General features: G+C 49.3%; 1 protein-coding gene across 3 annotated transcripts in view; it reads left to right on the top strand.

The window, feature by feature from the left end:
• Positions 1 to 24,891, top strand: part of Axn (protein axin) — a 49,976-nt gene that overhangs the window by 15,281 nt on the left and 9,804 nt on the right. For 2 of the 3 annotated variants that reach the window (XM_050176776.3, XM_055069668.2), the window contains exons 6-11: positions 2,514 to 2,805; positions 6,028 to 6,234; positions 11,473 to 11,733; positions 14,140 to 14,369; positions 15,415 to 15,738; positions 23,734 to 23,997. In XM_050176776.3, coding sequence (XP_050032733.1) covers positions 2,514 to 2,805; positions 6,028 to 6,234; positions 11,473 to 11,733; positions 14,140 to 14,369; positions 15,415 to 15,738; positions 23,734 to 23,997 — 1,578 coding nt within the window. The remainder of the gene's footprint in view (positions 1 to 2,513; positions 2,806 to 6,027; positions 6,235 to 11,472; positions 11,734 to 14,139; positions 14,370 to 15,414; positions 15,739 to 23,733; positions 23,998 to 24,891) is intronic. The other variant, XM_055069669.2, reaches the window with a different exon arrangement.

Raw genomic sequence — 24,891 nt, 5'->3', positions numbered from 1 at the left:
TCCAGCAGACGCTTTCATACCAGATGGGGAAGTGAGTTGGCATATGCCTGATCGGTGGCTCTTGCATTGCGCAAATTCCAGCAGACCCTTCAATACCGGATGGGGAAGTGAGCTGGCATATGCCTGATCAGTGGCTCTTGCATTGCGCGCATTCCAGCAGACCCTTCAAAACCAGATGGGGAAGTGAGTTGGTGTATGCCTAATCGGTGGCTCTTGCATTGCGCGCATTCCAGCAGACCCTTCAATACCAAATGGGGAAGTGAGTTGGCGTATGCCTAATCGGTGGCTCTTGCATTGCGCGCATTCCAGCAGACCCTTCAATACCAAATGGGGAAGTGAGTTGGCGTATGCCTAGTCGGTGGCTCTTGCATTGCGCGCATTCCAGCAGACCCTTCAATACCAAATGGGGAAGTGAGTTGGTGTATGCCTAGTCGGTGGCTCTTGCATTGCGCGCATTCCAGCAGACCCTTCAATACCAAATGGGGAAGTGAGTTGGCTTATGCCTAGTCGGTGGCTCTAGCATTGCGCGCATTCCAGTAGACCCTTCAATACCAAATGGGGAAGTGAGTTGGCGTATGCCTAGTCGGCGGCTCTTGCATTGCGCGCATTCCAGCAGACCCTTCAATACCAAATGGGGAAGTGAGTTGGCGTATGCCTAGTCGGTGGCTCTTGCATTGCGCGCATTCCAGCAGACCCTTCAATACCAAATGGGGAAGTGAGTTGGCATATGCCTAGTCGGTGGCTCTTGCATTGCGCGCATTCCAGCAGACCCTTCAAAACCAGATGGGGAAGTGAGTTGGTGTATGCCTAGTCGGTGGCTCTTGCATTGCGCGCATTCCAGCAGACCCTTCAATACCAAATGGGGAAGTGAGTTGGCGTATGCCTAGTCGGTGGCTCTTGCATTGCGCGCATTCCAGCAGACCCTTCAATACCAAATGGGGAAGTGAGTTGGCGTATGCCTAGTCGGTGGCTCTTGCATTGCGCGCATTCCAGCAGACCCTTCAATACCAAATGGGGAAGTGAGTTGGTGTATGCCTAGTCGGTGGCTCTTGCATTGCGCGCATTCCAGCAGACCCTTCAATACCAAATGGGGAAGTGAGTTGGCTTATGCCTAGTCGGTGGCTCTAGCATTGCGCGCATTCCAGTAGACCCTTCAATACCAAATGGGGAAGTGAGTTGGCGTATGCCTAGTCGGCGGCTCTTGCATTGCGCGCATTCCAGCAGACCCTTCAATACCAAATGGGGAAGTGAGTTGGCGTATGCCTAGTCGGTGGCTCTTGCATTGCGCGCATTCCAGCAGACCCTTCAATACCAAATGGGGAAGTGAGTTGGTGTATGCCTAGTCGGTGGCTCTAGCATTGCGCGCATTCCAGCAGACCCTTCAATACCAAATGGGGAAGTGAGTTGGCGTATGCCTAGTCGGTGGCTCTTGCATTGCGCGCATTCCAGCAGACCCTTCAATACCAAATGGGGAAGTGAGTTGGCGTATGCCTAGTCGGTGGCTCTTGCATTGCGCGCATTCCAGCAGACCCTTCAATACCAAATGGGGAAGTGAGTTGGCGTATGCCTAGTCGGTGGCTCTTGCATTGCGCGCATTCCAGCAGACCCTTCAATACCAAATGGGGAAGTGAGTTGGCTTATGCCTAGTCGGTGGCTCTAGCATTGCGCGCATTCCAGTAGACCCTTCAATACCAAATGGGGAAGTGAGTTGGCGTATGCCTAGTCGGTGGCTCTTGCATTGCGCGCATTCCAGCAGACCCTTCAATACCAAATGGGGAAGTGAGTTGGCGTATGCCTAGTCGGTGGCTCTTGCATTGCGCGCATTCCAGCAGACCCTTCAATACCAAATGGGGAAGTGAGTTGGCGTATGCCTAGTCGGTGGCTCTTGCATTGCGCGCATTCCAGCAGACCCTTCAATACCAAATGGGGAAGTGAGTTGGCGTATGCCTAGTCGGTGGCTCTTGCATTGCGCGCATTCCAGCAGACCCTTCAATACCAAATGGGGAAGTGAGTTGGCGTATGCCTAGTCGGTGGCTCTTGCATTGCGCGCATTCCAGCAGACCCTTCAATACCAAATGGGGAAGTGAGTTGGCGTATGCCTAGTCGGTGGCTCTTGCATTGCGCGCATTCCAGCAGACCCTTCAATACCAAATGGGGAAGTGAGTTGGCGTATGCCTAGTCGGTGGCTCTAGCATTGCGCGCATTCCAGCAGACCCTTCAATACCAAATGGGGAAGTGAGTTGGCGTATGCCTAGTCGGTGGCTCTTGCATTGCGCACATTCCAGCAGACCCTTCAATACCAAATGGGGAAGTGAGTTGGCGTATGCCTAGTCGGTGGCTCTTGCATTGCGCACATTCCAGCAGACGCTTTCATACCAGATGGGGAAGTGAGTTGGTGTATGCCTAATCGGTGGCTCTTGCATTGCGCGCATTCCAGCAGACCCTTCAAAACCAGATGGGGAAGTGAGTAGGTGTATGCCTAATCGGTGGCTCTTGCATTGCGCGCATTTCAGCAGACCCAAGGCAAGCGGAGGAGGCAGCTCTTCCCTGGGTGTGCCGCACCCGTACCACGTCAACAACTCCTCCTTCGTGCCGCCCTCGGCTCAGGACAGCGAGCTGCACAGCCTGTCGTCGGGCGCCTACACGGACGACGCGGCCACCGAAGTGGACAGCGTGCCTCCGGCTGCGCCTTGCTCCGCCTCCGCGGCCAAGGAGAGCCTGTTTCAGCGCGCCACTCATCGCATGTCGGTCCGCAAGAATGCCAACGTCAACAGGGACTCGCTGGGCGAGCACGTCATCATCCCTGTGAGTCGGTGGGCCCTGCCCCTGCCTGGCACCAAATTCTTTGCAGACTTCTCCGACTCGAGCTGTTCGTAATACGTTGTGAGGTTCCCAACTGGGAACACGGGTGCTCCTGTCGTTGAGCTAGTCGGCGCACTTGGAAACTCTCCCAAACTTCCTATCTGAAGCTTAAGAACTTGGGCTTCTCCTGCGATTTCATGTGTCATGTGGCGTCATGTTTTACGAAAAGCAAAACAAATTATTCTCTCGAAAAAGCTTTTAAGCTGTTCAAAGACGAGGCAGCACAAGATTGAAAACACGGTTGGGACACAGTCGAAAACCGCAACAACCGAAATATTTTCGTATCCCCCGCGAACACTCATAGGAGTCGATGCATTTCGTGCCTCTCGACAAAGAAAGGTCGCTGTACTACAATCCTGCATCAACGAACTTTGCTGGAATGTAACCCCGCGCATTACCTACTCGTGCAAGGCATGCAGGCTCCAAAATGTGCGGAAATACAATTGCTTTGCACTAAAATTGCGTAAGGTAACACCATTTTTGGCGGTAACAACCAAGCGCCGGAAGCAATCGCGCTGGAAACACGTGATGGTCGCCATCTTGTTTCGAAGTTTAAAACGCTTAGTAGTTGATACAGTGTGCTTCTGTCAAATTCATCCAAACGCAGCTACCATTCAATTTGTTATTCGAAATTTTTGGACATTGACACACTCCTAGAAATATCTAATTAGGTGATGTTGAAAAGTGCGCCTGTTATGATGCGCAGTCCCCAATACGAAATCATTGCCATGATCGAGAGCTACGATGCAATGGGATTCTCGCAGGCAGACAGCACTGCGATCATCCCTGCGAGGCGGCTTGCCTTGCTCTCCTAGCGTGTGTGCTCTTCGCAGCCGACACCAAGAAAACTACTTGCATGTTTATTTAAATGCAACACAATGTTTGGACAATAATTATGCTGAAAAATAGAATTGCTTTATTACGAGCTGCAGCTGCATCACACACCAGGCCAGCTGCACGCCCAACAGCCAGCGAGCTAAGCCTACCAGCTCCCATCCATCGGGGCCCGTCAACAGACCTGACAGTGCAGAAGGCGTCGCGGCGAATTTCACACTCACTTAGATATGTTTCTATTGGCATTGTTTGTGTAAAACAAAAGACCTGTGCAAGGATGTTTGTCTTAAGGGGGGACATGGGGATCAAAGGTAACTTTTTTATTTACCAGCCGATTTTGATGAAAGTTTGCACAGGTGTTAATAATATCACATAAACAAAACTGTGAAAATATGGCTGCAATATCTGAAGTACCTTTTTGTTTACAAAATTTTTCTGCTTTCATTTTTGCAAAATGCCTGCACACCTGTATATTGATGGTAGGAGTTCAAGCAAACATTGATAGCACTCCTATATGTATCCTCCACACAGTGACATTCCTGTAATTTTTTTAGCCTACCAGATTTTTTTTATATTCTCATTCTTTGGTAGCTACTTCAGTTGCATGAAAATCTCGACTGTGAAAACAAAAGATAACAAATTATTGAAGCAACAATTTGGAAACAAAACATGTCACTGTGTGCAGTGGTGCACAATGAGTGTAACAAAACAAACGGTGTAAAAATATTCATAACAGTGGCTGAGATATTGGCTTTGCAAGTTGACCTTGGTGGTAGAAAAAGGTTTTGAGAAAAAGGTGTTCGAAGTTTTGAGCCATGTTTATTCGAGTAGAAACCACCGGCCTTGTAGGTGCAGGTGTCAGGTTGATCTCTTGGCTTCTTGGATCTTTTATGCTTGCTTTCATGTGCTTTTTGTGCCCTTTTCTTGCTCAAGGCATCTTTCTCAGCCGCTCGACTCGCTTGAGTCCGTCACCACCGAGCATGCTCCTCCCGCCGTAAACCCCACCTGCCGTTCGGTTGCCGGCACAAAACTAAGTGACGCGCGGACAGTGGCGGCGGTCATATTCAACACCTCCGCCAAGATGAATTGTGACTCAAGATGCGACTGTATGGTGCGACCGTTGCTGATGCACGGTTCGTTTTCACGGCCGGCAGACGCACGCGCTTGGACCGCACTTTCGTCGTTCATCTCGGTGACGGCGGTGGCACAATCGGGGTACGTCGCGGAGTACTTACGGGACGTCGCAGGCCCGGAAGCATCAGAAAAAGCCGTTATTAGTTCGGTATCATCACCATTGAAGCTCAAGGCTGCAACAGCCTGCGAACTGCCCGGCAATGCGTCGACAGTCTCTCTTGCAAGCTAGCGCGCGGACACATCTCTGCTAGGACTACTTATCGTTCGGATGTTCGGCGGCTTGCGCTTGCGGCTGCCGAAGCGGTGCTTGGTAGCATATTTCGTCGTCCACGTCCGCCCAGTCATGCTCGAAACCACAAAATGAAATAGAAAACTCAAATCGGAATAAAGCGATGAAGCGGCGGTGTGCCTCGAATATCCAACACGTAAACAAAGGCGCAGCAGCCGGCGCGCGAAGAAACGGGAGAAGCAGACGCCGCAGCAGCTCGCTTCCAGACCCGGCCAATGGGGCGGCTCATAGAACGCACGTGACGGAGCAAGCCAATCGGCGGCCGTAACAAGCAGCTCCGCGACCTTCATACTTTTTATGTTTTTATGCTTGCTCTTCTCTCTATCAGGAAATGAAAGAGGGGTGTCAAAAGGCGAAGAGGCGCGCTTTTCAACGGTACCAGCATGGCCGCGCCGCGTACTGCCGTTCCGGAGCTAGGGGCGCTCGAAAACCGCGACTTTTCCACCGATTTTCACGAAATTTTCGCTGTATTGCCTGATGTATATATTTATTTATGGTACTTAGCAGTAGTTTTCAGCGTAAATACTTGGAAAACTTATAGAAAAGGGGTCAAAGATTCGGAATCTGCAACTTTCTGAAAAGTGATTTTTGGGTCGTTTTTCCATAGTTGATCCCCGCGTCCCCCCTTAACTTTCTTTGTGAAGTTGCAAAGTATTACAAGCACTGGTTTTCGGTGGAGCCTACGCACTGCTCGCTTGTTCATACATACCGTGTGTTGTGAATTGCCGTATTCAGCAACAGCAGATCGCGTGCGAATTTGCATTATGGCTCTCTTGCTTTCACTATGAGCCATTACCTCGTCAATATTTACCACCAAGCAACTCTGTTTCTGGGTTTGACCAAGTGTAGCGGCTTTCTTGTACAAACTGTTCCACTTACATTTTTTTCTCCCTCTGTTGACGTTGCAGCGGACACAGATGGAGCACCCGTACAGCCTGGCAGAGAAGAACCCAGAGAAGTTTGCCACCTCCATCATCGAGAAACTGCACGTGGTAAAGAAGCAGCTGGACTGCGGTGAAAGGCTGGAGCGCTTCCACCGGGCGCAGGCCGAGGACTTCCCCTCGGCACCACCTCGGGGACCCCCCATGGTCGGTGCTGGGGTGGCCTCTGCCTCGGTGAGCCGCCACAGTGAACAGCGCTGGCTGCCGATGGCAACCAAATGCATGCTTGCTTTCACAAGTTTCGTTACTGTCATTGTTGGCAGCCTGTTCTAAATCTATGCCCCACTTCATGCTGCGTAAACTACGGAGGTGGTGCAGTCATTGAGATCTACCACTGTATGTTTTGTCATGAACTAGCCTTTGATCTTCAACGTCAATTCTATTGTTCATTGGTTTTTTTTTTTTTTACTGCACTAAGCACTTATGGGGTTGGTATCTGGGTGTCCTTGTAACATCGCGGCCGCTTATGGTGTTGTGCTTGAAGTTTCGTCCTGCACAGAAACTCAGCTGTTGCCATGGTGCTATCACCATCATTGTCACGCTGTCATTCCATCTTGTGACACCGTCATCTCTATAGTCATACCGTGGCCACTACACCACGTCGACGTTGCTATGCCATCTCGATTTTGTTGCCTTCGTGTCATTACTTGTTTGCATCACGCACAACTGGATATAGCACTAGTTTTACACTGATGAACCTATCGCTTGACTTGGACGACCGTCTCTCTGCCCTCCACCCCACCCTCTTTTTCCAACAGCCGTGCTGTTGCCTTGTTGCTAAGATGTACTACACCATCGCAAAAGTTGTTTTTGACTCGTGCATCTGGTGGACCGGAGAGCTGCAGGTTTTGATGCCACGTAGGACGAGCTTGCCCCCCCTTGCATGGGCACGAAGTGACAACAGTTACGGAGCGGTGCTTAGTCATGTTTCGCGTGCATGTATTACTGGGGTTGTTAAATCATGGGAGGAGGCACATTGCAGTAGTGCTGCCAAGTGTAGTCCGGTCATTGACTCAAAGCTGCAGAGTAGGTCTTTTTTTATGTCTGTCTTTTAACTTTGACAGCTTCAGAATTGCAATTTTCCTGCGTTTTCTAGTTGCTGACGTTTGTGTTATACGTTTACGTATTGCATTGTCATGTCATTGGCTAATTGTGTAGTATGTGTTATATTTTACTAAACGCTTGTCTGGGCATCCTTTACTGTGTATTGTCCTGTTGCTCTGTTAAGGGGGGACATGGGTTGTGGAGATTATTACCTGCATCTTATGGCCAAATCTGATGAAAATATACAAGCTTACTTAGTTTTTCGTGCTGATTTCAAATATGCAATAATCTTTCTTGTAGGTTCATAGTTCAGGAGATTGACGGTGCTGCCACTCTATTGTTTCCGGAGACAATGAAAAAAAGACTGCTCAGCAGAAAGTGAATATTATTGCATAGCTAGATACTATAATGTGCAATAACTGCAATGCTGCAAAAAGTTTTCAAATGAAATTTTAATTAGCCATTCTGCAGGTGATCAAAATTCTTTCCTTGACCTAAGGCTACCACACCAAAAGAAAATTCATAAAATGGAAATATACATATGCACAAATTTGAAATTCTGCTCTCAGCACTTTGTAATATGTAGATTAGGCTTTCTGCTAAAGAAAGAATTAGTGCTCTAGCTGTTCTAGATAATGAGATATCACTTCGACAGTCTAGTGAAGTGACCCAAAAACATGTTTTGAGAAAAGTGAGAAAACGTGCAAAACCCTACTTTATTTACAAATTTACAGCTGTAACAGCTCAGTAGGCACCAGGCATGTAGTCCTGCTGACTCCCAGCCCCGGTGTGCCGCTTTTTGAGGGACTGGCGCAAATTTTCTGATGCTTTGCATTTCTTGGCTGATGCTGCCATTTGACGCCTATCTTTCTCGGGCATGAGGATGGGACTTTGCTCGCTCGGATTTAGACATAGTTCTTTCATTATGTCCTTTGAGGCCCTTGCCCTTGCAGATAACGATGTTCCCAGTATGACCCACGTTCAGTTCGGCGTAAAGTTCGCGAACCGACCGCGCGCAGTAGCTCGTCAGATTACGCGCCGCGCGATCGGCCGCTGGCGTCAACTTCGTCTTCACGTAGCTCTGGCACGTTTTCGTGTGAAGAGCCCGACGGCTGATGCCCATCAACGAGACAAACGTCATTGAACGCGGTCTGTCGGTTCTCCGTTGCCTGCATGGCACGCGTAGCCAAAACGTTCACAGCAAAGGGTTTCATTCGTTCAGCACTGTGAACGCACGGCGAGCTCCACACCGACGCAATCTCTCCACAATTTGCGCACATAAAACGCAGCTTCACAGCGAGTCCGTATTCCCGCTCGTTTCGGCCGATTTATAAGGCACCACTGCAGATGTTGCAGTTCGCAAATGTTAATAAAGTGTTCACGGCACTCAAATCCACAATCCTAAACGTAGTCCCATCAGGCGGGCGAAGTGCATCGTCGGTACTGTCACCCACACTCGCGTTTCCTCTCCGTCGCTGGAGCGGAAGACAACTCCGATAGCTTTGCTTTGGCTTTCGCTTCCTCCTCCTCCCGCTTGGAGGGTTGCCGGTAGATCGTATCTTGCCGTACGCGAGCGCTGGGTCGAAGGGTCAACGGCAGGCGGACTTGTCACAGTATCCGCAGCAGCCGATGCGGTCGTTAGGCCTGCTGTTGCTGCATCGACGATTTCGGCATCGGTCGCTGAGGTTGTGGCGTCCTGAGCGTTTTGCAGTGTTGAGCAGCGTTTTTTGAAGTTTTCGATGAGTGTCCGTCCCACTTTTTGCGCACCAAACTTGTGCCGCATTTGAAATTTGCGTTCCGTTTCAGATATCGCGTTGACACTGGGGCAAGATGGCGCACCTCAGTGCGCGGCTCCAAGCGCGGAGCAGACGATGGCCATGCAGTTCCGCCAATCGGGAGGCAAGCTCAAGTCACGTGCACCAAGTGACGAATAGGAGGGCGTTCTAGTACCTTTCTTTGCCGCGCATTTTATAAGTGGCCAATGGCTGAATGGGGCCTGTTCTGGCGGGAACTTGAAGGGAAAAGTCGCTTCTTTCAAATGAGACCAAAATGTCCGCGCTAGCACACGTGGAAGAGCAGGCGCGCGTTTCGGAAAATATGCCGTTTCAGCGCAAGTTCCGCCTGAAATTCAGCTAGTACATGTCGTATAATGCGTCACTGCGGCTAAAATACTGATGTTATCGGTATGAAATTAACAATATAGATGCAATAATAGCTGTACATTCCAAAAATGCAAGAAAAAAAATAGTTTTTTTCGCGATTTTTGGTCGGCACAACCCGTGTCCCCCCTTAACCTTCCGCTGCTGTCATTTGTGGGAAAAGACCACTTCGTCAAGCTGCTCTAGTAGCTTTGTGTGGCTGCTCGTTGCTTTCGGTAAAAATAAAAATAGTTTATGGAAGTTTAAAGTTCGGATGCACCTTGCAGCCAGGTATGGAACTGCAAGGTGCATCCATGCAGTGATAATGCTTCAACTAGATGGGAAAGGATGCAGAGACAAGCACAGCATATACGTTTAAATCTCTGTATAACGAAATTCAGGGTGCCACAGCAAATTGTTTGTTACACAGTCGACTCTCTGGCAACAACGAACCCTGATAATGTGACAAAAAATGTCCGTTATGTCCGAAGTCTGTAATATCCGAGACGCCTCACTTCCGAAACTTTCGTTGTGATATCTAACAACTTTATTACAAAGAGTGAGTGACGAATGTCCAAAGTAAAAAACAAAGAAAAAAGTCGCAGTTTCGCCCGAAAGGCGAAGTATCGATTGCGATGGCAAATTAAGATTAGCGTGGCAGCAGCAGCGAGCGAATTGACCTTCGTGCTGTCTCTCGCTTCAACGCAAACTGAGCGTTGAAAGCACAGCACATACGAAGCTACCGGCACTGGGCGCACTTCATCCACATCGCACATCACTTTCACGATACGGCGCCCGTGAGGCAGCGCCGTAAACAGCAGCCACCGGAGTAGAACGCCCCTCTTTCCCTTGCCTCCCCCCTCACGCCTCAGGCGCGAAAGGCGTCGCACTCTCGCCCTGCTTTCCTCCCTTCCTTGCGCGTAAGGTATTGAGCCACGATCGTTGGCCGACCCTTGCAAGTCAGTTGCCAGCCTGTGTCGACACGGTAAAAGTCCGTTCTATATGCCCGATTTTGACAAAAATTATTGCTAATTTTGTCCGCTGTAGCCGGAAGTCCATTGTAGCGCAGTTCATTTAAAGCAAACTTCGTTGCATTAATAAAATAGGCATTCCAAACTAAAGTTGAGAAATGGTCCATTATATCCGAAAGTCTGTTGTACATGGCTACATTGTAACGAGCGTAGACTGTAATGAAACGTTGCTATAGTGAAAGCCCCAAAATTAACCATTTCACCCATCAACCCATTAGTTTATCAGTTGTCCCCATATCAGCTATCCACGAAAACATCGTTGTTTGCTCTCGGCTCGTGCTGTTGCTATTTTCTATAGATTCCGCTGCCATGCACCACTACAGCACCATATACAGTGTGGTGTGCGCAAAAAGAGACGCTGACACCGAGAAAACCACTGACAAAGAAGCAGCTCCATGTCCCCTGATGCTTCTTTTTGTTTGTTTGTTTTTCACATTCCTTGCCGTGGACATCGGCTCGATGCGAAAACCTGAACTATTCCAAAATGCAAGCCCGTGTAAATGACACTGCCGAAAGCGCAACCGTGTGGCAATCCCGCAAGCACGGCGGTTTGCAATTCACCGTGCTCGTAGCTGGTACGGCCGGCCACAGAAAGAAGTGCCAAAGAAAGAATAAGTGTGCGCAGAAAGAAGGAAGAGATGTGCCTCTGTTGCTAGGTAGTGCTTGTGTCTGGGCAGAAGCACGCGTTCAAAATCTGATGTGTCGTTGCCTCCGAAATAAAAAAAAGGAACTGAACAAAAAGTCCTCTCCCAGCGTTTTTCTTTTTCCTACAGTGCGGTCTCAGGTTTTCCGAACCCATGTGCCGTAGCATCCGCTTTCTGCACCTTGTTGTCTGCTAACTTTCTGTTCTAGCTGCCATAAAGGATACATGGAAATCTATGTATCTCTGGAATTCAGGGTATTAGTACGAAGCTTTGAGACGTTAACATGACATGGAAACTGAGTAACGATCATTGTTCTGAAAACCTTGGTATAATGAAGCTCAAATACTTTTACCTTGAAACTATATGCAGTCTGCAGGGGATATTGCAAAAGTTCGTTAATGCGGTGTTCGTAGTAACAAGGTTTCGCCATTGGACTAAAATAGCTTTGCTTACTGTTACACTTTGGATGGTTTCGGTGCAAATCTTTACTAACTAGCCCAATGTCACTAGGTGTTCTGGTTTTCTAATGTCGGCCATTTCAACATTGCGCCGCAGTCCGGCGGAGGTGCTCCGGTTCCTGGCTCCGGTGCGACCTCGGGACCCGGAGCTGGCAACAACCCGGGCTTCTGCGAGCGTCTGCTGGGCATACCGCCAGAGGAGGTCAGCTCACAGAGCATCCTGGACGAGCACGTGTCACGCGTCTTCGACTCGCCCCTCTCACACACACCTCCACGTGCGCCTTCTCCGAGGCACCGCTTTGGACCGGCCATGGCGTCACCGTATGCAGTCCTGGGACACCAGCACTGGCACAAGAAGGTTCGTGTGCCCGGCATGCGCTGACAGGGCCCCTCACCAGGTCTGGCCATTTTAAGGGGGGAGGAGGGGATCAGAATTAACTTTTTTGTTTCTTGACAGAAAGGGCTGAAATTTGGCACACACACTGCACATTGCAATAAAGAGACAATTCTAAAATTTCATTAGGATATCTTAATTAGTTTTTGTTTTATAAGAATTTATAAGTTCCTTGCTTGTGGAAAGCCTGGCACAGTAACGAAACATGATAGGGAGCTGGAAATACTTTGCATGTTTGCCCAGATGTCTAATCTACATCAAGACAGTGTTCGATTTTTTTTTTTAGTGGGCTAATAATTTTTTGCTCAACATAACATGCACATGACTGTGCTTCACTGCATGGAGCCATGTAGTAATTGTGAAATAATTAAATAATGGAAAGATAAAGAAACATTTCAAGACTGTCTTTAAGTACAGCACAGCTTGTGGATCACAGCAAAACAAACTGGACCAAAATCAGTCAAGCCATTGTTGTGCTACGCTTTCCACGAGCGAGGTGATTGACAAAAAAAATGCAATTGAGAAAACTGGCTGCAAAGTTTGGCAAAGTTTTAAAAGCACTGCAAATTTATTAAAAAGCACCAGGGCTGTAATATTTTGAATCATTGCTGTCAGGCATCTTCTTACACCTTTGCCTCTTTATTTGGTGGGCTTTGGATGCCTTCTTCAGGCGTTCTTTATCCTTTTCTTGCGCCGTTTGGAGTAGTGCATGACCACCATTTTCACTGCCAGGCCGAGCCTGGTATCGCAGTGTACACCCACAGAACGCTGTTGGCATCTTGGGCACAGAGCTTTAGCGATCAAAGAGTTCATCGCGGAAACGGGCATAATAATGAACTCGCAGTCACAAGGGGCCTAAATTTGTTCTTGGCATTGCTGCTTCCGCTCAGTCGCTGACACTGCGCGAAGGGAGTCGCGAACGCTGCATGCCTGCGCTTCTGCAGTCACCGCTGACACAAAAAGTGGCTCGAGGTGCGTCTGAATCGTGCGACGATTCGTCTGGTGAGCCTTGAGTCACCATACAGTATGTAGCTCATCGACGGTTGGGGCTCACTCGCAGGCTGCGTGTCCCTGTCGCACGATGCATCGGAAACGCACACCGTCTCTGCCGGCGATGGAGACCTTCGACCCGCGTCGCCTCCAACAACGCGATCTCGGTTGCTGACTCGCGCGGCCGTACGCACAGGTGCGAGAGCCTCCATTGGCACGTCTTCCGGTGGCTTAGTTATCAGTATCGATGTCACAGGGCGATTGTCGGCTTCTCTGCTGGAATAGCACGGTGCAAGATAACGCGGCACGTTATCCGCTTCTCCCGCTGGCCGCCGTCTTTTTCTCGCCGTAGGAGGCTTGCGCTTCCGTTTTCCGAAGGCATGCTTCATTTAAAAGTTCTTTTCGAACGAGCGACGATCCATCACTGACCTGGGAGCTTTCATAAATCCGAATTCTGCGAGTGTCAAGCGAAGAACGACGCCGGCGTGGTTTTCAAAGCAGACAACTGCCGTCCGCTGTGGTTGCCAGCTTGCCCGCTGCTGCAGCAGCAACCAATGGCGAGACGCCTTTCAGTACGGCAACCAATCGGAGGCCCGCTTTCATCGCAGGGCCCGTGTGACCGCCTTTAGCAGACCCGCGCTTCTTTTGTGTTTGTGCGTTTGTTAAAAGATGGCGACGACCGAATAATTCAGAAACGGAATGGCGAAACTTCGAGCGTTCGAACGATACCAAGATGGCGGCGTTCGGTGGCGGGAAAGACGAGTTAGGGCTCCGCGAACTGCGGTGATTTTACGCGATTTAAAGCTGTTTTCTCGCCCTACGCACTGATAAATTAATTTTTTTCGGGCACTTTTGGTGCGTTTTCAGTCAAACCATATTGATACAATGTAGATTAGGCATTGCAGATACCGAAACGCGTCGTTGCCAAAAATCGATCTTTTTTGCGATTTTCGCGATCTGATCCCCGCGTCCCCCCTTAAGCTGACAGTGCATGCAATGCGCACCAACGATCGTGTCTTTAAAGTGTTACACTGCTATGGGCTGCGAAAACCAGCTGAAATTTCAAACCAAACGCTCTGTCACCCATCTCCTCACGGGTGCCGCACTCCCGGCCGGAGGGTCGACGCGAGTTGCACCAGTGCACCTATGTATTTCGCAGGCATTGCACCACCAGTGTTTTTCTGAAAATTGGATGGAATGGAAGATGCAGTGAAGGGGTGCATGATTCGAGAACAGCCTTCATGCAGGTCTTCGTTCCAATGCTCTCCCAATAACATTGGCAGTGGTTGATAGACGGGTTCTATTCAAATTTCTCTTCCTTACTTTCCTGTTCTTGGATTTCTCCAATTGGTCTCCCGTCTTCTCGCTGCCACCGCGCAGGAACGGGACGCCTGCTCCAGCGACAGTGGCGCAGTCCGCGACTATTCGCCCGACGACGATGCTGTCCACGGCAGCCGGAGGAGGGCCCAGGGAGGCTGCGCCACGTCTGGTGGGAATGCTGCCTCCAGGAGGACCTTTCGGAGTGGGCCGCAGCCGTCGGACAGCGGTGTGGACAGTGGGGCCAGTGCTGTGTGCGAGCAGCCGCCGGTGAATCAGGGGGCAACTGAGCGGTGAGTTGGAACCTACGGCTGGGGCGAGTTGGTGTGGCATCATTTTTACGTGGTGGAACATTTTATACCAGCAAGGGAAACAAAATTGGCAGTTTCGCCTGAAGGTGATCTCGAGATGTGGCGTTTCATTTGAGCTACTTGGGCAGTGCTCTTAACAATACGTGGCGGGCGATGGGGCACAATACAACATGCAAGGCAACTGCTGCTGCACAGGTCATAACGCTGGTGCAATCAGGAGCATTGCCAGTGCCACTTCAGGCACCGCAGCTTGATGGTGCGCAAGATGAGGCTGGTGGAAAACAGTTGGGTGTTTGTCAGTGCTATTAAGGGGAGACTTGGCTTTGAAAATCAACTTCCTTATTTCTTCACGGATTTTGATGAAAATTGGCGCAAATGTTTAGAATGTCTCCGTGATGCTTCCATAAAATTTTCAGAGTGATATCTTGAGAACATTTTATTCAGTTTTATTGAGCAGAGTTTTTCTCCCTCTAACTTTCTGGAGAGCCTGGGGAACGTAAAAAACGTTGAACACCTGTTGGCTATGTGTTCGGACAATGCTCATGTCATGATCGGCAAGAAAAACAGTGTTTCTACTGTATTGAGAGAGGCTCAACCAAGTTTTGATAGGGTTGGTTGCCCGTGCCGTCTCAACTTTTGGCCGCCCAAAAAAGGGCTTCATGTCTTCCTGTAAAAGTTGGTGAGGCTTTTGTTGCCATTTTTTTTTTAACCTAGAAATAAGTTTGAAATGGAAAGATCGACTTAAACGTCTTGGCACACCACCGCTTCGTCACAGTCCACAGTAAGGACGGCGATAAGGGGGGTAGGGGGTCATTTGTAGTGTTTGAATTTATGAACCAGTGAGCCCTTGCTCCTTTCACAGGAATTGCCCACTTTAAGAGCCTCATATAATATAGTTCGCAATCGCTTTCATAAACTTGCTTTGAAAGCCCATTTTACTGACCTGAAATGCACCTCAAATCAGCATGTGTTGTGATTGTGACACACGGTTTGCAATGTGAGGTTCACTTAATCTGTTGTGTTGCAGGGTGAACAACTGGATCCTGAACCACAAGGTTCCCGGCTACCCGCTGGGACCCCCGGATCCGGAGAAGGACTCCTCGCGGAGCCACAAGAAGTCCACCACCTCGGGCACCTCGTCGCGGTCCAAGCAGAACTCCGTCAACACGTCCCGAAGCCGTTCGTGCGGCGTGGCTCCTGGCTGCGGCTCTCTCCCGGGCTCCGGCTGGGGATCCCAGGAATCCGGCCTGCCGCCAACCCAGCAGCCGCCAGACACGATGACGCAGCTTGTCGAGGCACGCCGGAGGCTGGAGGTGAACTACAGTGGAAGTCAGCTGGCAGCAAAAGCCAAGTGAGTTTGACCTCTCGCACTTAAACCCAACATTCTAATGAAGTCACCTAATGTACCATTGAATGGCTTTCGACTGTTGGTGACAGCTTTGCTGCTGGAAGCTGACCCAATTGCCCCAAATCGCACCAAGAGCAGAACCGTTGTGCTATCCTGTGACATGTGACGCTTCACAATGAAAGCTTCCTTCTGTTGATGCTTCCTCGGTAGTAAAAGTGAAACAAAAGTCTAAAGCAAGTCAACACAGTCATCATCATTATGCTGGAAGTCGACTGAGTAGGCATAAGGCTGTTTCACATGGCGCGATTTTCAGTCAGCGACACAGCGAATTCTGTCGCTCAGCGACCGCCGCAACGTCGTGGGCTCTCCGCGACTGGATTCCAACAAGTTGGTCGCGCCGTCGCACCGATCGGCGCGATGTGGGAGGGGCAATGTGTGTTTCACCGCGCGTTGGTAGCTCTGTGGAGCAATGTGGCACGTCAGTTCTAGCCATGTTTACGGCGTACCCAACAGCGTTTGCGGCTGAGGAGCTTCATACATTTTTTTCTTTCGCTTACACAATTCGTTTGAAAGGAGAAGCTGCACGCTATCCAGATCGGGAGAAGGACGCCGCTTCAACATAAGGCACGTACCCACTTGATCACCGCCGTCGTCAACCTCTTCATATCTTCAAATCGCGCCAGCTGCTTATATGCATGCACACTCAACAGTAGTTTGTTCTTCTGCAAAAGCAAATACTTATCCAGGAAAAAAAGTTGCGGCTTCCATAGTAACAACGAAACTAGAGTCTACTAAACTGAACCACCCCACCGACGCCGCGCAAGCCGCACGCTCATACTTGCGGTGTTGAGCAGTGCCTCACTCACCGTATCTGCAAGCTGTCGTAAAGTCTCAACGCCTTTAAACGTTAGAAATGGTGCACCTATTCTATTATCGAATAAAAATAGGAAAATTCGAACATTTGACTAGTTTCCATGTTGTTTTTATTTAACGATGCAGGCATGGATACTTTGTGAGCAGGAGGCAACCCTGCACATCGCTGCGACGGATATCGCGCTGCCGTAAATGCATGTGAAAGCTGTGAGCGAAAATCGCTCTGCGATGTGCGCGGCAGAACGATTTTTTTCGCCCCAATCGCGCCATGTGAAACAGCCTAGAGACACGGATATAGCCAGTATCATTGGTTCTCCGTTCACTGTTTTTGTGCTTTTGTTGGACTTTTCTTCGACGGATGCTATAGTGTACTGCCCCTCTAGGGTAGTTAGGTTTGTGCTGCAGTCCGGTGTTCCTCACACCGGTGCGGCTTGGAGCTCAGTCAAGGAGGATGTCGCATCGAACAGAAGTGTCAGATAATGACTGTTTTGTGCATTGTTTAGCATGGTTGTCTAATGCACGTACTCAGTCACTGGCGTATGATTGGCTTATAAGTAAAAGATGTTCTTCGCAACTGTGCATGATTGGAAGAACAAATTTCGTGGTTGCAACTTAATTGGCTTTCGCAGATTCCATGGCACAGTTATGCGGGAGGGATTGTGCACATTAAAGGAAGCCTGTCGCTGTATTCACAATGACTTAAGGGAGGACGAGGCATTTCAAAAAACGTCTTTATTTTTGAAACAATTTAAATAAAATTTGCGCAGTTAGTGTACCGTATTTACTCGCATAATGATCGCACCCCTGAATTTTGTTGTCAAAATTATATTTTTTTTATTTCCCGTGTAATGATCTCACTTACCATCTGTCGAGTACTACGCGAACGATTCTTCAAGACAAACCAAGCTGTTTGCACGCACCAAACATTTTTAAGCAGATGCCCCATTTCATTCCCTTCATCACTTTTTCGCATCCGAACTTCCATGACAAAAAGAAAGCTACAACCAAACTTGCCTTTATTATGTGTAGGCTTTATAATGGTTGCGGTCAACAACAACAACAAAGGCGTCTTTCGATTCTTCTCTTCTGCTCTCGTGGGCACGCAACAAATTGCGAGCAGCAACGATAGTAGCCACGTTTACACTGATACGTTAAAAGTGTACCCTATTCATACGCCGACGCTTGTAACACAGCTAAGATATTCGCCCACCCTTAGCGGAAATGTGCCGTATCAAGATAGTAGTGAAGACAAATGCCACAGTTTGCACAGCATGCCTGCCATGTGTTTCTATGTCACTGGCAGCTAAGCTCACCCATCTGTTTCGGTCCCCTCAAAGTGGACATGGCTACGTTATTGCCGTAAACTTGCCGATATTAACGATATTATTCATTACTGATACGGCAGAAACTGTTTCAATGCACGTAATGTACTCACGAGAAGAAAAAAAATTTGTCGTCGCGTTCGGCTTGCTCCGTCAGCTGCCATTATTGTTTTGGTGCCCCGCACTACATACAGCGGCAGCCGCCTATTTGTTGACCTGTTAACTGTGCGAATTCCATTAAGATTGTTTAAGAAAATAAAAAACTAATTTAAAGTGTTTCATTCACCCTTAACACCGTTTGAATTAACTACAGTCAACGACCAATTTTTCGGACCCTCTAGGGAATGTAAAAACGTCAGAAAATTCAGGCAGTCCGAAAAAATGAATGCATGTAAAAAAAAACGCACCTTTTTTCTTTTTTTCTCGAATCTAGAGGTAAAGGGCGAAGTAACAGGCTTCCAAAACCCTGCCACAGCATCAGTGGAGTGGCTATAAAAAGAGGCGTTCAAAAACTCTGTATGCAGCCGAGTGCCGGTTTATTATGTACATGTGCATTGTCGGGCAGCTGGTGTTATTGCTGCAGTGGCTTGAAGAACTTATTGATTGTTGTTTGGACGGCGTTCCGGTTCCATGCGATCATATTGGCCTCAATCTGAGCAAGGGTCATGTCAGCACTGTACACCGATGAAAGAGTCAACAGGGCCGCGATTTTGTGGCGATGCGTCTTCACGATGCTAATGCGTGCCGACGCTTTTCGCGTTCGTGAGTGGTCAAGAGACGCCGAGGCCGGAGCGCCAGAACGCATTAGCATCGGGGAAAGGCATCGCCACGAAATCGCACCCCAGTGCTCGCGTCAACTCGGCGCTTTTAGGCGGCACAGGCATTGGCTCCTCATTTTCAACATTGGAGTCTTCTGAATCCCCCACAACCTGACGGACTATTTCCTCGCCAGTCAGTTCTGCACAGAAGGCGAGCTCGTTGTCAGCGTCAACAAACTGTTCAAAAGTTGTTTCCATGGGTATGGAAACCCCAGCAGAGCGGAGGTCGCTGATCACGTCGTCCGACAGTACTGCTTTCCGCGTTTCGATGCCATTGGCGAGGACGACGAAGACGGAGTGGGGGCCATCGAACGTAAGCGAAATCCTCAAGTTGCGAACAGCGGAGTTCGCTGACGAGCGTCGAAGCACCTAGGCCTAGCGTCGCAGAGCAGACACAACAGCACAACCACACACCACGCTAGCCAAAACATGGCCTGCGCAAACAAACCAAATGACGCCGCTCCGGAAACTCCGCCGGAGGCGGATGTGCGGCGATATGGCGGCGATGAACATAGCCAGCGTGGCCAGACCAAATCGGTGTGTGACGGCTAGATTCGGCTAGTTGTGGTTCAAAGCGGTGATATGCTTCGGCTGCAAGTCGATTTCCTTCGCAAGGGCGCTGCGCGAGGAGCCAAAGGACCGACCTTCCGTCGTGTCAAAAAGTCCGGAAAATTGGACGGTGGGGTGTTCGAGCGTCTGAAACTTCAGATGTCCTTATACATTGATTCTATGGGGCTCGTGGCGGTGCCGCGAGGACGTCTGAAATATCAGGCATATCCGAAAATTCAGTCGTTGACTGTAATTTGATGAAACTTGGTGTGTGAATGTAATTTGTTATATTGATATCAGACCTGAACTCATCGCTGAGCTATCTGTTATAGCATTTGATTGAAAACAATTCGCAACTTCGAATAGTCATTCTCCAATGACCGTGTTTACTCGATGATATAATGTGGTTCTTTTTCGCACTTTTTTGTTGCTTGAAGTTGACCCTCGCGTTGCGTTCAAGCAGCAGCAAAATTGACCACTCTAAAATATGTTCTAAACGGCGTTGTTTCTGGCATTAGGTTGACAGCCTGTCCCTTTTACGCATAGTTTCCTGCAGTAATTACTAGAGGGAAGTCTGGTGGTGAATTTTTCAGACACCATGGGAATCGTCGTTGGTACGTGGATTTGTCTGCTTCGTGCGTGTCACTTCAAACGTTCTTGTGGCTTTGTTTATTGAACTTTATCTACCTTCATTGGCCTAAACTCCAAAGCATTCTGTGCTTCTTTAGATGCAGAAGGCAATAAGACTGCAAACATGCATAATCGCTGCTGATTACAGCCATTTCGCCAGTCGAGGTTGCCAGATCGAAACATGCCAAGTGTCCCGATGGCCTAGCTTGCCTGGGAGCCATTCTTAATGACGTTCAGTGTCGCTTGTCAATGCATGCGTCCCTGGCGTAATGGTTTCAATATTGGGCTTCTGTGCTGGAGATTCTGTGTTTGAATTCTGACATGGGAGAATTTTAATGATGTATACTTAAATGCGCTTAAACCTCGATATAACAGAAGTTGGTAAAATAGGCAATTTGCTTTGTTATATAGAAATTTGACTTTTATGCGAATAAGAACGGTCGCCGATGGACTTTTCTTTCAGGGAAGGGGCCGCAATATTTTCTTAATTATCGGGCAGTCGGAAAAGCACATTTGAATGAAAAAGAAAAATTATTTTATTCAAATTGAGTCTGCTACAAAAGACACGGTTTCATGCCATATTGACAATATCTTCACATCGGTAGTATGAAGTGAAGCCAACCGTACTTTTGCATCTGCTCTACCCCTGCTACTGATTGTGTCGCTTAAAGTGGGACGACGCTATCATGAAGAGCGCCGGCAGCTGGGGAGGGAATGCTCTGTCTGCCTCTCGCTTCAATGCATCTGCAAAACTCAAGATCCTGCAACCTCCAGTACTAAATAATGCATGGGAAGACAGCACACATGATGCCTCGCTATTTTGGCATGCCTGCATTTTACACACATGGCAGATTACAGTCAAGCCTCGTTACCATGAACACATTGACTAACTTTTCAGATTAATGAACTTTTCAGAAATCTCCTGCTGAATTTTATGGTTTAAATGTACAAATATTTCAGTACAGTGAAACCTCGTTAAACCGTAGTCGGCCGGAGCTCGGAAAAAGTACGTACTAAACGGTAGTACTGTTTAACCGAAATAGCATGAGATCGCCCACTTACCTGTAGAAAACGGAACTCAGAGAGAGCGCGATGAAAGGGGAAAAAACATGCAGTATTTATTCACTTCGCGCGACATAAGTGTTATTTTCGTTTGATGCCGCGGCGGCCTAGCACGACTACAGCAGCCTCAAACTTACTCAAGCTGCGTGCCAGCTTCTCAGCCAGCCCCTCCTCTCGGCAAACACTCGCACGGCAGATTCCTCGTTGGCGTTACGTATTCTCCGTGCACGCGCGCACTAGTGCTGCATAAGTTCCGGGGCGCCTTTTTCATTGCCGGGTGCCGGAGTTCGGAGGCTGACGTAACGCGCAGCTTCTGCCACTGTCGGGCCTGAATCGCCCGTGCTGTCGCTTTCCGTGTCGTCCTCATCACTGTCGCTAGTCGACACTTCGGCAACAACAGAGGCAACGATGGCGAAAAGTCGAAACTCGTAGCCGACATCTCTTTGCGGTCGCAGCAGCGCTGCCGAGCAACTTCGCATTCCAAATGCCACACACTGTAGTCAACAGCAGATCAATGTCGCGGGCCAGTGCCGACTTCTTCATGTCACGTTCGATAGCACGGACGATGTCTAATTTTTCTTCTATGCTGAGCACCCGGCGTCTTTTTTATCCGAGCTTCGGCATGACGCGAGTCCTCGCTTGCACGACGCCATAACGCTCTCATAGACCAATGCCTCCTTTACTAGATGCCAGCCGCGTTGCTCGCTTTCCCATTGCGGCGGCGGTTCCCTTAGTTGGTTAGTTCAGCATAAATTCCGTGAGGCGGCGCTCGTTGCCTTTTCAACTTCCGGCGGATGTGGCAGCGGCGGCTGAATGCTCCGCCGGCGCTTTATATGCGCGGGCGTCTGTTAGCGAGCGTTATCGCGGGCCTTCGAGATGGCAACAAACGCCATGGTTATCTCAGAGGCCGCAGCACGTGATCTAGGTTGCAGACGTCCGCCACAAGTGGCGCTCGTTGCCTTTTCGCGGAGGAGAGAAAAGGGAGAGGGCCAGGAACCGAGTTTACGGACAACGCGGCTGGCATCTAGTAAAGGAGGCATTGCATAGACGCTCTCTCGCTCTCTGGCACGGCGTCGAAATGATGTTGATGTTGATGCGGCTTCACGTGCAAACGCACAGGGCGCTTTGAGGCCGTTGTACCGATCTCTGAGGCTTGTTGTTCTGCCGGACCGCCCAGTGGAGACGACGCACCGCCGTGTTTGCGCGACGAAAAGTGGAAACGCTACGTTTTAACCGATGCGTACGCAATAAGCTGGTACGGTTTATGCGGATACTAAATACATTATGTTCAATGGCTGCTGAGTCGGGGAATTTTCTTTACTACTTTTAAACCGAAACTACTGTTTAAGCGGGTACGGTTTAACGAGGTTTTACTATACTACAAACTTCAGAATACTGAACTTTTCAGAACAATGATTGTTATTCAGTTTCCCTGTGATGTTAATGCCTCAGTACTACGAACTAATATTCTGAAATCTGGGGATTCTTAGATTTTCATGTATCCTTCACGGCAGCCGAAACAGTAGGCTAGCAGACGACAAGGAACAGAGAGCAGACGTCGCGGCGCGTGGGTTCAAAAAACCTGAGACTGTGCCCTAGAAAAATAGTATGCAAGTGAGCAGAGGCAATGGCGCATCAGGTTTTGCAAGGGAATACTCCGCCAAGAAAATTGTTGCCTAGCAACAGAGGCACGTCTGTTTCTTCTTCCACCCTTCTTTCTGCGGCTGTACTAGTTATGCGCACGATGGAATGTAACTTCCATACTTGCGGGGATGCCAAACGGTTGCACTATGCACTTTATATGGCGTTGTTTATGTGTGCTTGAGCTTTGACATAGTTCAGATGGCCGCCACGAGTGAGACAGCTGCGATGTCCATGGCAAGGAATGTGAAAAACAAACAAAAAGCAAGAAACATTGCGCTTTGGAGGTGCCATGGAGCTACCTTTTTGTTGGTAGTTTTCTCGGCGTCAGCATCTGTTTTGCTCGTGTCACTCTTATTAGTGCTTCGGCGGCGCATGCCAGCAGAATCTACGGAAAATAGCAATAGCGTGTGCCGGGAGCCAGCTGCGATGTTTTCGTGAATAGCTCATATGGCGACAACTTATGGGCTGATGGGCGGAGTGTTAAATTTTGGGGCTTTCGCTATAATAATCTTGCAGAACAACAAACACTTCACCGTGGTTCCCTGAAGTTTGTTATATCGAGATTTCACTGTACCTTGCATACAAACCATGTGGGCTGCGTATGCACTCGGCCACGCTAGAAAAGGAGACGGTGATAACCTGCCCCCCCCCCCCCCCCTCCTGCCCCTCCCGTTAACAACTGCTCCCCCACCCCCATTAACAGAGGGAACATGGGCCTTTGTCAAGCCCTGCTCTTTTGGCTTTTTGACCATGTTCCTCACAATGCGCACCCATTATGTCGGGTAAGTGTGTCTGTCTCCCCCCTCTGCCTGTGCTTCGCGTTGCTACGAGCACACTACCTTCCCCCTTTTCCATTGGTCCCACGAGAAGACTGTGCTCGTCAAGCCACCATCCTTCTCCATTCACCCTTGCCCTATTTCACTTGAAACGAAAGCATACGGCACGTGGGGCGCAATTGGATTGTATCTCACTTGTATTTTATGCGGAACTTGAAGCTTTAAGAACGTTCAGTCATAATTTGTGACAGAAAAAGCTGGCACTTCGCGTTCACAGCAGGTCTTGCTGTTTGCTGCATACCACTTCTTTTTTTTTTCTCGCAGAAAGTGGCCAAAGACAATGGCGCGTGGGCCTCCACCAGGCGGGCAGCAAGGACTTGTCGCTGGGGCCGGTCCCCAGGCAGCTCCAGGTGGTGGGTTGTGCCCTGCCCCTGTGCAGGTCCAGGCCCCATCCTCGCCCTCCACCGAGATGACTGTGATCGGCTACTGCTACTCCGGGGAGACGGTGCCCTACCGCACAAAGCTCGCCGGCCGAGACATCACGCTTCGCCAGTTCAAGTCTCTCATCAGCAAGAAGGGAAACTACAGGTGAGCAAGTGACTGTGACCAGAAGACGTGAGCACGGGAGTCGGGCCATGAAAGTCGGTGACATTTGGTCTGGGTTGTCGGCGATCGGTCGGCCAGAGTAGGTGACGGTCGCGTTACAGTTGAAGACACCTGCTGGTGGGTATGACAGTGCAGCAGCAAATCGTGTTTGCCCATTCATTCCCTCGTAACATGTGCCCAATTGTTGCGTACCACAGCCAATTGTCACATGCTATTTCACTGCATTGTAGAAGGAAAACATGGTGGGGAATGGCAGCAGCAGCTGTATTCAGGGAGGCCAGCCCAATCTTGTGCGACATTTGGGCAGCTCCTTTCTACAGACACTTGTCTTTATTTGTTTTGTGACCAAGTTTTAGGCCAAGCCGCATTTGAAGCAAGCCAAATCACTCGCGTGTCTCGGCATTTTCATGATGGTGCAGCTTAACCTTCTCAGACCCAAAGAAAGCACAGGGACATACCTTATTTACTTGTGTGCAGTTTGTACCCCCACTTGGGAGCGCGAAAATTTGAAAAAGTGTGTCATGTGTGTACCCGCAGGTATGGCATACAAGATGAGGTGCGTCGTGCCCTGTTCCAGTCTCGGAGGCCAGGTTGCATGCTGGTTACTTTCTGCAAGCCACTACTAGGTGGCACTAGTTACTGTCCTGCCGACTCGGCATTATCATCGCCAGATCATTTGCCACAGATCCAAAGTGCCATCGGCTATGCTACGGCTTGTTGTTCAGCTGCATTGCGCTTTTTCTGCATCGCTGTGAAAAGAAAATTGCGCCTAAAACGCTTGGTGTGCCAGTTTGTAGGATAGTTATTTAGCTTTTAAGGGGGAACAGGAATCTCAATGCAGTAATGGACAGACAGCACTGATGACAACAAGCTTCG

Source organism: Dermacentor andersoni, chromosome 8 (assembly GCF_023375885.2).
Source record: "Dermacentor andersoni chromosome 8, qqDerAnde1_hic_scaffold, whole genome shotgun sequence".
Taxonomy (NCBI): domain Eukaryota; kingdom Metazoa; phylum Arthropoda; class Arachnida; order Ixodida; family Ixodidae; genus Dermacentor; species Dermacentor andersoni.
The sequence above is the reverse complement of the archived record's forward strand: the minus strand, read 5'-3'. Positions and strand labels throughout refer to the sequence as shown.